At 39.0% G+C, this 16,612-nt stretch overlaps 1 protein-coding gene across 3 annotated transcripts in view; it reads right to left on the bottom strand.

The window, feature by feature from the left end:
- Window positions 1-16,147, bottom strand: part of COL1A2 (collagen type I alpha 2 chain) — a 59,726-nt gene extending 43,579 nt beyond the window's left edge. For 2 of the 3 annotated variants that reach the window (XM_045494801.1, XM_045494800.1), the window contains exons 1-23: window positions 16,040-16,147; window positions 13,507-13,517; window positions 12,856-12,870; window positions 12,178-12,213; window positions 10,890-10,982; window positions 9,555-9,611; window positions 6,720-6,764; window positions 6,579-6,632; window positions 6,435-6,488; window positions 6,066-6,119; window positions 5,592-5,645; window positions 5,044-5,097; window positions 3,265-3,309; window positions 2,918-2,971; window positions 2,771-2,815; window positions 2,356-2,409; window positions 1,752-1,850; window positions 1,586-1,630; window positions 1,380-1,478; window positions 886-939; window positions 615-722; window positions 222-275; window positions 34-132 (exon numbers count right to left, since the gene is read on the bottom strand). In XM_045494801.1, coding sequence (XP_045350757.1) covers window positions 34-132; window positions 222-275; window positions 615-722; window positions 886-939; window positions 1,380-1,478; window positions 1,586-1,630; window positions 1,752-1,850; window positions 2,356-2,409; window positions 2,771-2,815; window positions 2,918-2,971; window positions 3,265-3,309; window positions 5,044-5,097; window positions 5,592-5,645; window positions 6,066-6,119; window positions 6,435-6,488; window positions 6,579-6,632; window positions 6,720-6,764; window positions 9,555-9,611; window positions 10,890-10,982; window positions 12,178-12,213; window positions 12,856-12,870; window positions 13,507-13,517; window positions 16,040-16,109 — 1,353 coding nt within the window. In that variant the 5' untranslated portion in view covers window positions 16,110-16,147. The remainder of the gene's footprint in view (window positions 1-33; window positions 133-221; window positions 276-614; window positions 723-885; window positions 940-1,379; window positions 1,479-1,585; window positions 1,631-1,751; window positions 1,851-2,355; window positions 2,410-2,770; window positions 2,816-2,917; window positions 2,972-3,264; window positions 3,310-5,043; window positions 5,098-5,591; window positions 5,646-6,065; window positions 6,120-6,434; window positions 6,489-6,578; window positions 6,633-6,719; window positions 6,765-9,554; window positions 9,612-10,889; window positions 10,983-12,177; window positions 12,214-12,855; window positions 12,871-13,506; window positions 13,518-16,039) is intronic. The other variant, XM_045494803.1, reaches the window with a different exon arrangement.
- Window positions 16,148-16,612: the final 465 nt, after the last annotated feature.

The following is a 16,612-nucleotide window of genomic DNA, read 5'->3' as shown; positions in this document are numbered from 1 at the left end:
GTGTGACTCACTCAGAATCTTTCTGAAACTTACTCGGGGTCCCATGAGGCCGGGCTCTCCAGGGCGACCAGCATCTCCATTGGGGCCTCGGACACCAGCAGGGCCAGTAGCACCACGGGGGCCAGAAGGGCCCTGTTCAACAGAAGGGGGAGAGAAGGGTGCTCAGGCGGGGGACACACCCACCGAATTCTCTCCCTGGGAGTGAGGAATGGACAGCTTACCATAACACCGGCTCTGCCATCAGCTCCAGGGAGACCACGAGAACCAGGACTTCCCTGTGAGAGAGTACATGAAACAGCAAGAGTCAGAGAAAATCCTAGAATCCAACAGGGCAGTGTTCACAGAAATATGGCATGCATGCGAGAAACCGTGATGCCCTTAAGGGAGAGAGACCAACACAGGCCAAGCCAAAAAATTTCACCCGAACCCCAGAGGGATGTGTGCAGGAGACATTCTACAACAGTAGGTCAATCCTGTTCCCAGACCAGACTGAGTCACTGATCTAGAAAAGCAGATGGAGAGCAGATGCTCCCTCAGTCATTCTGACCAATTTCCAATGAAAGGGTGTTCTAGCCTTCTGGTGTGCCTGGGTGTCGAGAGCATCTGGAACCTACTCTCAGCCCAGGAGGCCCAGAGGGGCCAGCAGATCCGGCTTCACCATTGGGGCCTCTCTTTCCTTCTTCACCACTGGGACCAGGAGGACCTTGAGGACCAGCAGAGCCCTGTTTCATGGAAAAAGCAAAAGAGGAGGGAGTAGAAAAAAAATCATTTTTATGTCAAATCCACCCAGAGAAAAAATAATAACTTTTTTTAAAAAGCAGAAGTATTACTTTTTGGATTGAAAAAGTAACAAACCCATCAAATTGTAATTATAGAACTACTTACGGGCTCACCCTTGTTGCCACTCTCTCCTTTGGAACCAGCTGGACCAGGTTCACCCTAGGGTTCATTACAAAACAGTGGTCAAATGACAAACATTTGTCACAACTCTTTTACAGACAAGCATCTTGGAATATTCACGGATCAAGGTAAAGAGAAGTTCAGGTTCTGTAAGAAATGTGTCCAATTCATATTGGAACAGCTTATAGGGGAATGGCTTAGTTGAAAGGACAAGGCTGATAATAGAAATGTACCTCACTGACCTTTGGGTAATGTTCTAGGATAGCGGAAGGGTGTGTGTGTGTGTGACAGAGAGAGAGAGAGACAGATGGACATACAGAACATACATGTACATGCACTCATAGAAGAAATGCAAACTAAAAATGCTAAGAAAAGGAAACATAAAAACGATAAATCCACAAGAGGAAGTCTAGATGGTGACAAGATGACGGCAGAGCTAGTATTTCAGGATGATGGAAGCTGTGGCCACGATCACTTACAACGAGTCCTCTGGCACCAGTAGCGCCAGCAGCACCAACAGGGCCGGGAATACCACGGGGTCCAGGGAGGCCAGGTGCCCCAGCAACACCGGGCAAGCCCTGTGAAGAGAATGCAGGGTGACCCATCATAAGATGATTGGCAGATGAGGTGGTGCTCTTTAAAGTGCCTTTAAAAGCAGAGCAGCACGTAATAGCCATATACTCACAGCAGCACCCTTCGCACCAGTCAGGCCGTTGGCTCCAGGGTTACCCTACGAAGAAAGAGAAGGGAGAAGGATATCAGTTAATAGGAGTATTTCCATTCTTCTTGACCCCGCCTTCACTCTTTTGGCTTTCTTCCACTCCCTGAGGTTAATGACAGTGACTACTTACAGGAGGTCCAACAGGGCCAGAAACACCTGGAAGACCCATTTCACCACGGGGACCCGCGGGACCAGCAGGACCAGGATTACCGACCGGTCCAAGTTCACCCTAAAAGAAGGAATGACACTGAGGCATTAGTCTGAGAATAGTGAAACAGCGGATCTCCATTTTTAGGACACCAAGTTTCATGAACTTTCTTCAGAACCGCAATCATGTCCCTTACCTGGTCTGGGACCACAGATTCGGATTTGGGTTCCTGTTTTCCTGGTCTAGTTCTCCCACCTTGGCTACCATCTTCACCCACCTCTGTCTCTCTGCGGTGGAGACTGTTTCTCAGCTAGTCAGTCCTGACTAGTTTGGGAGTCTATTTCAGAGGGGTCCCATAAAATAAACCTCCATGTTGGCTTTTATATCCATGTTCTTGGGCTCAAGTATAGAGACATGATCTATTTCATGCTGGGAGTGAGAAAAGTAGCCATTCTATATCCATTTGGAAAGGGCGACTCATTAAGTGACCTGTTCTGTAATTACCTATCTGCAAACACAGTCTGTGTCTTTCACATCACAGTAAGAAGTTTATCAAGGTAATGACAATGGTCACCAGTGTTTTTACCTTGGGGCCAGGAGCACCTGGGAAGCCTGGAGGGCCAGCAGACCCAATGGGACCCTGAAATCAAAGTAGAATATGGTAAGAAACTTCCTCCCAGTAAATTAACAATACAATGAGGCTAGAAGATTGAAGTGGCTCAGCGTGGCTGGTTCCTACCGGCAAAGAGAAAAGTGACACCTAGTCTGTTGTCGTTAATATCAAAGGGAAGACAATCAAGGTATCCAAGGTGAGGTAGATTTTACTTTGTGCATCAATGAAAAGCCCTAGGGATACTAGTACTTATAAAGAGAACTTCCAAAAGACCTCCTAGAACATTTGGTAAGGGGTCTAAAATGGTGTCATTTTACAAATTAATAAAGAAGATAGTTCCCATCCCACACTCTCAACCCCTTCCAAATTCTTCAGTGTCAAAACTTACAGCAGGACCCACAGGACCCACACTTCCATCACTTCCACGGGCACCCTATGAAGAAAATAAGGAGAAAAAGTCAAGAGGAAAAGTTAAACAGCAGTTGTTAGAAGACTATTTAAAAGGATAAAAAGGGACAAAATTGGAAATACTCACAGCTGGGCCAGGGGCACCGACACGTCCTCTCTCACCAGGAAGCCCACGAGCTCCCTAGAAGCAGAAATATTTTCAATGAAATCCAGAATGCTAATTTAAAAAATGTCACAGGCATAATTTGCTTCGTCCAATTTCCAACATGCGTAAGAATCCACTAGAAATAACTAGGTCTTGTTCTAATTCCAACTAAAAGGTAATGGATTTCAATTAAGTATGCAGAAAGTTATTAGAAAAATATCAAAGAATACAATGCCGAGGGAAATGGTAATTAGCAAAAACATTAAAGAAGTTCCAGCTTGCAAAGAGTGTACACATTTAGATTTACAATCAAGTAATCAATAACTTACTGTTTGACCTGGAGTTCCATTTTCACCAGGGGCGCCAGGTTCACCCTACATGGAAAAGAAGGATTGGGATTTTGTTCATTACAGGTATTGATTTTTTTTTTTTTCTGATCGGGTAATTTTTACCCTCTTATTTTAATTTGAACCATTTATATATTTTGAAACATGTAGACTGCTTCTCAATTATGCCAATCACATAAATTTTTTTAAATTTCTAAAATTTATGTTTTTATTTAGATAATACCAAATATCACAGTACTAGGGACATGTGGTTACTTGAGGGTTATTTACCCTAGCTCTAATATTTCTCCTTAGACTTTGGATATCATTTCGACTAGGCCTATTTACCAGGAATAATATCATAAAAAGAGATGGCAGAGGATAAACTGCTTTCAGTAGAATCATATTTACCCTCTTTAAAGTTATTTTTTTAATTTTATTTTATTTATTTACTTTGGTGGGGGAGGGGAGGGCAGATAGAGGGAGAGAGAGAATCCCAAGCAGGTTCCACAGTGTCAGTGTAGAGCCCGACATGGGGCTCGAACCCATAAACCACAAGATCATGACCTAAGCTGAAATCAAGAGTCGGACGCTTAACTGACTGAACCACCCAGGCGTCCCTAAAGTTATTTTAAACACTGAATATTTTCCTTTTTGTAAAATATGCATGGAAATTTAAAGCTTCATAATATTTTTCAGAGCTATCTTATTTATTTCCAACCTATATTCTTGAATAAAAAGCATGGTGGGAGGGGGAGCAGTAATTTAATAAAATGGTACATGTAAAGAAACTTTCTTTCTAAATAATCTGATGAAGATATAGAAGACACAGGTTTGAGAGACCCTTTAAGGACCCTTCATTTCTAGGATTCTAGGTGAAGTGTATTCTTTGGGAATAAGCACAAATGAGAGGTAAGGATTTTAGCCTAAGGCCTTCTAACTACTGGATGTGTGACTCTGGGTGAGCCACTCATTCTCTCTAAGCCTCAGTTTCCCTCATCTGCAAAGTGAGGGGGTCTCCAAAGCTCGCTGTGGCTCTAACATTTGATGATGCTGAGACTAGTAGTCTGAGCTATTACATTAGGCCCTAGGGAGAATGAGTTTGACCTTATCCATTTGTGTGGCAGCTGGAAAGTTAGAGCAGACTCTCCATATTCACGTTCATTTCTGGTCCCGCTAGTATTCGTCACTCATTAATTTGTAATTACGTTGGTATTCACTTTAATATCACATTATCTCCTTAATAGGAGAGAGAACATTTTATAGTTGAAAGCGCTGTCAGAGAAGAGCCTAGCCAAGAGATAACACACTTCTGAGACTTTAATTACCTAATTAAAAATTTTTTGAGTGTGCACAGATAAATCACAGGAAAGAGGTTGAAAAGTGGATTGTGACATGAATGTACCTATCTAATTTGTGCATGGCAAAGGAGAATTTACAGTTTAAAATAACATGGCGTTCTAATATCTGATTTTATGTTTATTTACTTTTATTTTGGCTGCAGAGGTCGGGTGAAATTACAGGAGGAGAGGAAATGGAGGAAGAAACTATTGACATTTTTATCTCAACTGTTTAATAGATATTAAATTAAATAAATATTATTAATAATTGGCCTTTTGTCACAGAAACCTGTATCCTCACCATTAAGGGCTCTGAAGTACTGAGGGGGAAATAAGATACTCTTTGGAATATGAGTAGTCTTCAGTAAAAATATACTTTCTGATGGTGATGGGGAATTACAGTCAATTGTTTTAAAAACAATGCTTCTGGTTTGGTACTTACCTTCACACCTGGAGCACCAGGCTGTCCCTTCAATCCATCCAGACCATTGTGCCCCTGAAATGCAAATTCTTATTATAAAAATGCCGTTTCATTATAGGGTTTGGTCAAACCCAAACCTCCTGGGTGAATCTGGTGACCGCTTCAGTACAATGTGTCCAGGGCCCAGCAAACTTGCTCCGTTTCCCCAGGTAAGTCGCTAAACCTCCCTGTGCTTGAAAGGGAAGGATATAGAACTAGATGATCTCTCACATTCTTTCCATCTTGAATCATTTTACCATCTTCAGATGGTTATAAATACCTCTTAAGTCATATACCTTTTACACAATTTTCTCTGTAGGGATCCTCATTTCTTGGAAGCTGCGGACAGACTGAAAAAACTATACCCCACTGTACTTCCCAGCCATCCGACCTCTTCTCTCACTCTCTTCACTCTGGTGAACTCCAGGAATTTGGAAGCAAGTATGTGTCACCCAGGAGTTTAAATATAGTTGAGGTTTTCCCTAAAAATAATCAACATTTTCTTTCCTCCGGGTCAAGAATGTGCTCACCCTAATGCCCTTGAAGCCGGGAAGTCCAGGAGTCCCAGGGAAACCACGAGCACCCTTAAAAAGAAACACAGAAGAAGGTAAATGTTTTCGTTCTCAATTAAAAAACAATGATTTCTTCCCTCCAAAGTACTTCTTCTCATGGAAGTTCGAGCTTGGAATCAATAGCTGGGATATTTTTAAAGCACAGATCAGCAAATTAACTTGCTCTAATTTGAGTAACTAATACTATGGTATTTGTACAAAACATGATTTAGTTTATAGTATGCTTGCTATCATTAAGATGACATTATTTGCATTAATAAAAACTGTATGCATCCTTAACTAGGCTCCTTGATTTGTCAGATGCCTTCAGTGAGTGGTGCATGCATTCAAACATCTATGTGGCCATTTAGACTGATTCCAGTTTTACCAACTGTCTTATATGTGAGATGCTTCTGATGTCTGGACTATATACACTGGGCTAATAAATCTTACCTGTGGTCCAACAACTCCTCTCTCACCAGGTCGTCCAGGTTTTCCAGGGTGACCCTAAAACATGAAAACATCATAGTTAGGTTAGCTGCTTTTCTTGCTAAGCCATCAGATGGAAGTTGGAACATCTTGGTTTTTAAAATAGGGGGAAAAGGCATCATATAAAAATGTGGGTCCAAATATATATTTAATTAACAACTAATTCCCTTAAATACAAACAAATTAAGATTTCATTAAAGTAATGTTTTCCAGATGGGGAGAGTTATATCAGGCATATTCAGCTTTTGGCAAAATACTTCATTTGAATCCAGAAATTCTTGTTGAGGCAGTATTTAAATGGCATTTTGCAAGCGCTCATGAGTAAATACTTACATCCTCACCAGCCTTGCCAGGAGGCCCAGGGGGACCACGAGCACCCGCGGGACCCTAAGAAGAGACCAATCATTTCGTCAAGGTTACATCAATAAACTTCTTGAAAAAAAAAATCTGTACCACAAAGGGGAAAAATGTACTCACAGTTTGACCAGGCTCACCAGGCTCACCAGCAGGTCCTTGGAAACCTTGAGGACCCTGAAAGAAAACAGAGATGTCATGCTCCGCACCTTTGTTTAATTCTGTCTTTTTGCCCAAGAGAGATTACTAGCTTCCAGTACTTACAGGAGCTCCAGATGCACCAGGAGGCCCTCTAGGTCCCATCAAACCCTGTAAAGAGGAAAAACATAGTTAGCACTGATAAGTTCTCATGGCTTTGGTTTGGGTTAGATAGGATAGTACAGTATTGCCATAGACATTTTGTGATGGACAGATGAAGAGAACTATCCTGGTTTTGTTTCATAGTTTTTGTTTCTCCCAAAGAAGCTCTTAAGGACCCACGTTTCCTCCACGATTTCTCTGCCTTGGCTCTCACTTCTTCTCCTAACCCAGATCATCAGAACCCAGTTGGATGGGTGACCACCGGTTCCTGACAGTCGCACACAATAGGGCATACTGAGGTGGTTCTAATGCCATGAAGCGGATCCGTCTCTGCACAGTATAGAATACACGACCGCCTTCTATGCGGCTGGCGAAGCCTTTCCATTTGGATTCCCTCAATCATATGTCACTTCTGCATGTCATATCCAGCTAGGAAATTGATATGCTTATTGGCACAAGAGGCATAAATTGAAAAGGATTAAAAGTCCTTCTTAGTGATTAGAGGGAGGTTCCTTATAGAGCCTTATAGCTCCTTTAAGGGCTGTTGGTGACCGATGAAAACGTCAAACAAAAGGGGATGTAGCGAGGGGTGAAGGAAAAAGAAAATATTACTGAAACATCCTCCTGGAAGGATCTAATATTATTCCTGAAACTGTGGCCCACAATAATGGCAGATTGTTGTTTTTGTTCTTCATTCTGTAGCACACAAGTAGAGTCAAGCGGCATTACTAGTTTGGGAGCTAGCTCCACATTCTTGACTCCCCGGTGCAGTAATGAATGCCTGGGCAAGCTCTCCTGTAGGAGCCAGCTCCTTCATGCTGAAAATATTGCATAGACAAGTCTAGGGCAATTTATTCGTGACACATCAACGATGGGGGCTCTACAGGAAAGTCTGCCCCACTGCATGAATGCCTAGGGTGAAATAATATGGATTTTATTAAAAAGCACATCATCATCTTAATTATAAGAATTGTTTGCTTTTAGAAATTGCTTCTACATTAAAAGAAATTGTCACTTTTCAATCAAAATGATTGTTTAGGTATACGTTAAAAATAATTTTTTTTGACGCCATGAATTTTTAATTATATTTATTCATTTTTCTGCGTATTTGCAACAATTTCATTTACATAAAAGGTAGTTTATTTTGCGGGGGCTGTGAGACGGACCATGATTACTCATTAATTCAGAGAAGAACCCTGTGGGGTTTTATAGTTATTGATTTTCCAACATGGAAAATTATTTTAATACTTTATTGCTGCCTATCTTCTTCTTTGTGAGCCACATATCTGTTGATTACATATGTCTGTGACTGTGTGGATGTGAAAGCTTAAATTATATTTCACTGATATTTAAAAGTAAAACACACTGTTTTATGCCCCCCAGAGAAGGTTCCAAAGTCAGGGGAATCTGAAATCCATATTAATTTTCTGGGCTTATGCAGGCTTTTTTTTTTTATTAGTGTTTTACTTTTTTCCCCTTTAGATTCTTCTTGAGACATAGGTACTGCTTTAAAACTGACTAATGTCCAGCATTAGCTAAAATGGCTAATTTCAAATATCCAATATAAACAAAACCAAAGAAAATCTCTACTTCTTCATTTCACATATGGATGTTTTAAATTACCAGGACAAAGCAGGAAATTGGAAATCATCAATTAAAGGCACATTACTTCTCAAGTGAGAGTTTTAATTTACAGAAAATATTATCTTGCCCTTATAGTGTATTAGCTTATTACGGACCATTAGGTCCAGCCAAACATCTTCTTTTGAAGATAGAGCACCGAATGCATCGTCCAGGTAAAATTTATATTTTAAAGACCATGTTAACTTTAAACTGCAGTGTTTAATCAACTTAATATTTTTAGTTCCAGCAATTTTTTCCTTTATTTTATACATACTAGTATATATTTTGCATGCTCATATCATCCTTTTGCTAACACATCTCACTAATGCTTGTTGGAAGGTTCACTTGTTAAAGATAGACCATCATAATCATAATCATATAGATGCTTTTCTAGATGTTACTCAAATTATGGATATGTTGCTAACTATGTGTGCTGAGTGATATGAATGCTAAATTGCGTTCAAATTCTCTTCTATATTGGTTTATACTTAATAGACTAAAAAGGGTATTTTTATTGAAAGGTATAAAAAGAAACATTTCCTGTATTGTTACCTCCTTGAGGGAGGGAGAGATTCTGTCATATTCATTGTTGCATCCCTAGTGCATAATACAGTTTGGGGCTCATTGAAGGCATCTGATAAATATTGTTGAATAAATTGATGTTTCATTCAAGTACTAGATACATGAGACATGATGTCGTTGATTATCAGACATTCTAATTCTGCCATTAACCACTTCCATGGCCTTAAAGGGAAAGGGCTTAAACTCTCTTGCTATAGAACCAACAGGATGGACTAGAACTTGTTGCTCCTTTCCAGCAAGTTTATAGAATTTAATAGGTCTGTGCCTCTATGGGTTGCTTAAAATTCTGAGCAAGGTCAAAGGATGTAAAAAAATTAATCAGAATGATCACTCTTTTGAATTAAATTGATTTATCTAAGTTATGGTTACTATGTCCAGAGATTATTTACACATTGGAAACATGTTTGTAGAGAAAAGTGAACCCTGAATCTAGGCTCAGATTATTATACATTTGAATACAAAAGGAATTGCTGCTTTTATCTGATCTAAGTATTAAGTGTTAACCTCAGGAGCTAAGGAAACGGCAATGTGAAATTTTTAACATGAAAAACAAATTCTTTTTGTTTTGGTTAAGATAAAAAGAGATAAGCATACCATTGGTCCAGGGCCAAGGCCAACTCCTTTTCCAGGGTCATACTGAGCCGCAAAGTTCTAGAGAGGAAAAAAAAAATTATATACATTATAAATACCGGCCCTATAGTTCACTTTCTCATTCTACTTGTAAAGATTTTTACATTATTGTTTAAAAGGGAGCAATATTTTTATATAGTTGTTAGTTTATAATTCCATATTGAATGAAGTTCCTAAAAAGTGAGGAAAAAAATACAAGTTTAAAAAAATTTAGTCCACACCTGGTTTGAAGTGGGAAGCTTCCCTACCTTATTTTCCAAACCCTTTCCCTCCCTGTCCATCACCCCTCCCCTGTTCCCACCCCCTAAAACCTCTACACTGAGAAAGGGGAGCCTTCTACACTTTAAGCCACTGGGATCCCTGATAAATTACACAGAGAACAAGAGGTCACCTTTGTATTTTGACCTGTTTCCCAGCTCCTCCAGAACTACCCAAAGTGACTAAGAGACCTTTTTCATGCTTGAGTTTCAAAAACGAGTTTTCAAGTTTAGAGGAAAATTAAATTAAAATGCCCCTTGGAAGATTAAACTTTTAAAAAATAGTTCACAGTAATAACTTTACTGTTAAAGATCTCTCTTATAGTAGTAGATCTATTAAAGAAGGTGCTTTTTAATGCACTCAGTAGATAAGCAATCATAATAAGATCTTTTGGGGGAGAAAGGTCTTATTTTACTGGCATACAGTTGGGTATTAGAATCAGGCTTCTGATTCATAGTGCTAACCAATTAAGCAAATATGTTTTCCTTCCTGCAGTGAGGCCATTTGGCACTCATACCATTGTTAAAGACATAAAGCTAAAGGAAGATATTAATGAAAAAGGGAAATGTACTTTTCTTAAATTAGTTTCAAGCAAATTAAACCTAAAACTACTTTGAATGTTGGTTCAGCAGACTTCAAGCCAAGGAGAATAAAAAGAGTAGGATGTTTGTGAAATTGCTGAAGATCAGGGATTTCACTTATAATTCAATCTAATCAAACTCTTTAATAATGCAACACCTCTTATTTGTGCCCTACTGATGAAAGATATTAAATCCCCAAATTAAATAATAGTTGTGAGGACTGCAGCTACCTTCAGTGAACACAAAGACCAGTCCTGTAATTGACAAGGGCTCACAAAGAGAACAGGCAAAGCAAAATCCTGAATGAAGAAACCAAAGAAATGAAATAAAATGTACTAATATTCAAATAGTAGACTCTCCCTTAACTGCTAAAAAATAACTTCCACAATGAACCTTCTTCCAATAGAGGTATAACAAAACTAAAGTTAGCTAAAAGTTAGCAGTGCTTAAGACACCTTACCCCGCCAAGACCAGGGGGGCCAGGAGGACCAGGTGGGCCAGGAGGGCCTGGGATACCGTCGTCACCATCTCTGCCTGGTGGGCCTGGTGGACCCTGTTTTGTAAAAAGTGAATTAGGTCAGGGTTAGACAGATCCCTTAGAAATCTATACATATAAAAGAAGACCTAAGAACACATGAGGTAAGATCAGTTGTTCAGCTCTTTCAACGTGCAAGTGGTAAGGAAATGTAATACGCCATATTTGTCACTAATTGGAATTCACTTATGACATGGGTCTTTCTTAGAAGGAGGTTTACTGACTGGCACACAAAGAAGACACAAGACAGAGTAGCTCCTCTGGAAGAGGGCTATCTCAGGATTTGAATATTAATTCATGATGGAGCTCCAGTATTCAAATAAAGATGGAAATTACAGCTACAATTTAGAATTCTATAAACTTCATACGGAAAAGAGTGCACAGCGATGTACCATGTATACTGATTGTCAGTTTCAGACTGATGAACTTATTCAATTGTTTTGATATATTATGTATGAACAGTAGATTAATTGATATCACAATTAATAAAGTCACTTTATCACAGGATAGAAAATCCTGCAGATTTCTTACCATTAACACTATTTACATTGTTAAGGTAATTTACCGACATATTGCTACTTCTAACACATTGTTTGAGTGGAATACATTTTAGTCTGTACTTCCCAACACATATAAGACGTAGGTATTTATACACTGGCAAACGTGTTATATAATGCAAAAGCATGTAGTTATACATGCCAAATAAGTATAGCAGGGAGATCTAAGAATATCATGAATAAATCGTAAGCCTAACTTGCACATTTATGAATTTACACAGAAACATGTTGTTGACTGACTGATGTTTCACTTCTATTACCAGACTACGTAAGAGATCTTACTTGAAAAGCAAACAAAACGTGTGAAAAGAGAGGATGTATGGTGGTAGGTAGATACATTTCCATTATACAGGAGTTGGACAGGTCAACTGAAAACAAAGAAAGATAGACCATGCAAAGAATATGGCTGCTTATAATAGTTTTGCTTTCTAAAAGGATAGTCTTGATCTAAAAAAAATTATTGATATATATACAATAATGCTCATTCACCTTTTCTGTAGGACATTATCTGCTTAAAAGGTGGTGCAAATACCTGGATGCCCCACCAGATATAAGAAATATAGTGTTCTTATAAACTGTGAAAGTTTCCTGTAGTTTCTAACATGTAGTTATTCAAATATGGTTCAAAGCTTTTTAATAGTTCAAAAATTACACACCCTTTCTCCACGTGGTCCTCTATCTCCAGTTGGGCCCTACAAGGAAGATACAAACAGCACAATAATAAATGTCTAAGCAATTAACAGTGAACGAGCAAGCATTCTTGACAATAATTAGTCAGTAAGACTGATCTAAACACAATATTATTAGAAAGTAGCTATAAAAGTGGCATAATACAATAGAAAAAGTATTTGTTTTTATTATAATGACATGGGATGTTTTTAAACTGGGAGACTACAGGCTATAGTCTCCAGTCACTACGCCAATATTATAACTACTATTTTTAGAAATATGATTTCTGTGGATAAAATTACCATTTTGTTACATCGTTAACAGTATATTTATATAGTCAAAGCCCTTTAAAATAAACTTGCATTTACTACCTATAATTAACATAATACTCATTCCATCTCCAGAATTAAAACAAGTCTTTTTTTCCTTTAGTATGTAAATCACCAGTTTGTATAATATCAGTGTAATTAGAGATAATTCTGGAAGATAATAAAGCTTGGTTATCTTTAACATCAAAGATACTTTATTTTATGGTTTAGCTAATGCATATTCATGTGGGCAAAATCTTGACAAAGTATTTTCCTTCTGTAGTCCACTATAAATTTAGTTAAATTAGAAGTTCTTTCTGATCATTTCAGATATTATGGAAAACATGAGACTCTTACCTTTCTTGCAGTTGCCTAGAAAAGAATAAGTAAGAAATTATTAGGGGGAAAACTGCAGTTGTGTTTTTAAAAATGGTTCCTAGTTCTGTGTAGTATACAAATATATCTACAGAGTATATACACTGTGCATACCATTATTTAAATATTTCAAAGTTCGATTTTAAATTTTACCAATAAATTAAATAAAATATGTTCAGAACCAAAATTTATACTTATCTGTAATTATGCCTCAAATTCAATTCACGAGCTAAGAATTTGTTCGTAATAGTCTTGCAAATGATTCCAAGGGAATAACAAAGATTCTTTAGTTCTGTGAAGTCTCCTGCTTTGTAGTAGCGGATGCTTAAAACCCAAACTTCCACTAGATTATTTATTCTGTTTCTTAGGAGTGTTCTTATAAGGGTGGTCTTATTCAGTAGCACCGCCCATTTTGGACATTGGGGTGGATGCCTTCGAGGCAGCCAGAAAAGTTTGACTACCACAACTCTTGATGATTTTCTTGGGAATCCAGGTTGTTCAACACCAATGTAGCCTCCTCTTCCTTCCCCAGAGAAGACATTAGTGTGACCACAGTAATCTCAGTATGTGTGTGTGTGTATGTGTGTGTATATATATATATATAAAACAAATTCTAAAAATTATTTTACTCACCTCTTCTAAAGCTGTAAAGAAAAGAGAAAAAGAGGGACATAATTATTAGAATCATTTCATCGATCCATAGCAGTGCTTAACAAATAGGTATATTAGTCTATAAAATTGACTTATCCAATTAAAGGATCAAGTGTTTTTTTCTTTTTTATTAAGAATATTCTAATGCCTTGGAGATTATGCAGGTCAAAAGTATGGCAGGGGTCAGCAGTGTGATTTGTTTGCAATATTAATATGTAAATATATTTCGAATTAAATTGTTAATTATTTACTATTTTATAAATGCTGTTAAATATTAATGTGTCTGAAGGATATTTATAATGAGTAGTAATTAAGTTAGTAAACTGCATAGGTAAATCACTGAATGTGAGTAAGACGGGTACATTGATGAGGAAATAATTTATGGTTTAGATAGTTTTTCATATGTAAAAATCTAAAAAAGGGAAAATTTAGGGAACTATGCTATCGAAACAGACTTTTTTTAAAACAAAATTTACTTAGTATTTCACTGAATTTATACCATTCTTAAGGTCCTTTTTCAAAAGGTCTAATTTGCAAATTAGTCACTATGAAAATGGAGTCATTTGGATATCTGAAATTTTGCTTTAAATTGGTTCACTTAAATTAGGTAAGGTCATTTTGCCAATATGTATCACTTTTGTCCCTGGGAAGGAATTGCTCTGTATAAATGGAAAAACTGTGGATTAAAGATCTTGAGAAATAATGGGAAAAACATACTAAAGTAATATCCCCCCCTTTGCCATAATTGCTCTAAGTCCTTAAAGACTGAATTCCTCTCCTATGGTATAAAAATTATAGGTTAACACAGGATGTAAGGGTGGCCAAGCTGGCAACAAGATGAATCACCCCTAAAAATTGCTTTAATTAGGTGGCCAAGAAGTGTGTCATTTGGAGTGAGAACATCTGTTACAACAGTCACAATTCAGGAGGGTGGACCACATCCAGCACTGACATTTAAGGGCAATTTATAAGAATTACTTTTAAATTAGGAAAATGATATGTTTACTTCATTGTATCCATCAGTAGGAAGAATAATTAGGCCTAAACTTGATTAACAGAAGTCCTTATGATTTTGGAAATTTGCCTTTTAATTACTCAGACTGAGCCATTTTGAAGAAGTGTGTGTTTGGTAACTTTTATTCCAGACTGTAGTTGGCTGTTGGTCAGAGATGAGTTGCCTTTTGTACCTTCAAACTTTCCTAGGTCTGTTTTCATCATTTCTTTAGGAGCCAACTCTTTCCCCCATCCTCAGATCTCATAAAAAAAAAAAAAATTGGTAATATGAATTTCTTCAATACAATTATTCCTTAGTATCCATCCACAGTGTGTATACTAAAAGTGGACAAAGGGAGAAAACACACATACAAAAGTGAACCAACAATGATGCAATGGTAGACACCGTGGCATGTGGGTGGAGCAAACTTTCTGGAGTGTTGGGTGTGGCCAGACACCCCTCATACCCCATCAAGTCAGTATCTTTGGTATCTAGACAGCCATTTTCAAGACAAAAACAGATTGCTTTCTCCATTCTATCTTGACATAGAAGTCTGGTCATAAAACCTATGTCTGGAAGGTGGCCTTGGAGTCCATCTAATCTCCATTCTGCATTTTAGAGAAGGCTCAGTCTGACTTGCCTGAGGTCATGTGGTAAATTAGTGGCAAAGTCATTGGAAAAAACGCGGTCTCTTGAGTTTCAGCTCAGTGTTGATATTTCTCAACTTGCTATGGTCAGAGTGTCTGATTGTCACTGAGGACACGTTAAAGAGGTAACTCTCAGGCTCAACAAAAGGTAGAACATATTTTAATTAAATAAAGTTACCATTTCCATGACCAGATAATACGTGGAGAAGCTAATCTTACTCTTCAGAGTGTATCCATTCCAAGGAACATCCATTTTCCTTCCCAGGATACACTGACTAGCTACTGGGAATGGCTTCAATCAGAAACGCAGGTCACCTCTATATGTAAACCCAAAGAGTCTCTCATGGAGATTCCATTAGCATAATGCCTGGTCCTCTGTGCTTTCCTTGTCCTCCCTCCAGAGGGCGCCTCATAGTTATCATCCTCATCCAGGCAAGCCTTAAACCGCCCAGAAGAGAAAAGCCCAAAGTCCAGATTTACATAGTGGGGTGAGTTTTATATTACGAAATTAAAGGGCTTTCTAAAGCAGGCCTCAAGTTTTACAAGGTGGGCATCAGTGCAGTTATGGGGCCTGTTAATGTCTCATCCTAAGGAAAAAGACTTTCTGCTTTTTGAGCTTCACTAATCAGAGGACCCAGATCAAATTAAGACTCACTTTCAGTTGAGAGAAAAGTTCCCTAACTTTTGGAGAGAGTTGAGCCTTTTATGTTTTCATTTTCTAAAATAATTTCCATGTTTTCATCCATGCCGGTGGTTCTCCGCATGCCAGGGAGCCTTGCCTCCAAGTTGTACCAGGTTTTCTTTCTTCCGACCAGGGTGCCCACCCATCTAACCTTTCTTCCCCGTTTGCCCCAAGCAAGCCGAAGGCACTTACATTGGCATGTTGCTAGGCACGAAGTTACTGCAAGCAGCAACAAAGTCCGCGTATCCACAAAGCTGAGCATGTCTACCACTTAGACATGCAGACTCCTTGTGTCGCAGAGCCCCTGGGTCACCGGCGGAGGTATCACCTGGCGGGCGCAGGCATGCAGTCGTGGCCAGTACCTCCAACTTAGCTGTAACCTCCTGCCGCCTTGGTGCTAAAATAATAAAGCCCGGATCTGCCCTATTTATACGGCCAAAGTTTCCCTGGCCCGAGGGTGCCTCCAAAAGCGCCTCCACCAATCGGAAGGCTGGGGCTGGGGGCCCGGGCAGCCACAGCTGGGAGGAGACTGCGGGGGCGCAGAGGAGGGAGCGAAGGGGGGAGGGACGTGGCCACGGGGCTGGCTTCTTAAATTGGTTCCATTCTTTTTGAGGACGTGGACACTTTTGAGGCTTTCAAGGGGGAAACTCTGACTCGCTGTCTGCATACCTCCGCCCTCCCCATCCCCCCTCCCTTCCCCGCCCTTTCCAAGTTTGGAAACACTTTTGGACACGTCGGAGCGCTCTGCAGACACCGACGTGGGCA

Source organism: Leopardus geoffroyi, chromosome A2 (genome assembly GCF_018350155.1).
Source record: "Leopardus geoffroyi isolate Oge1 chromosome A2, O.geoffroyi_Oge1_pat1.0, whole genome shotgun sequence".
Taxonomy (NCBI): Eukaryota; Metazoa; Chordata; class Mammalia; order Carnivora; family Felidae; genus Leopardus; species Leopardus geoffroyi.
Note: the sequence above shows the minus strand (reverse complement) of the source record. Positions and strands in the feature narration are given on the sequence as shown.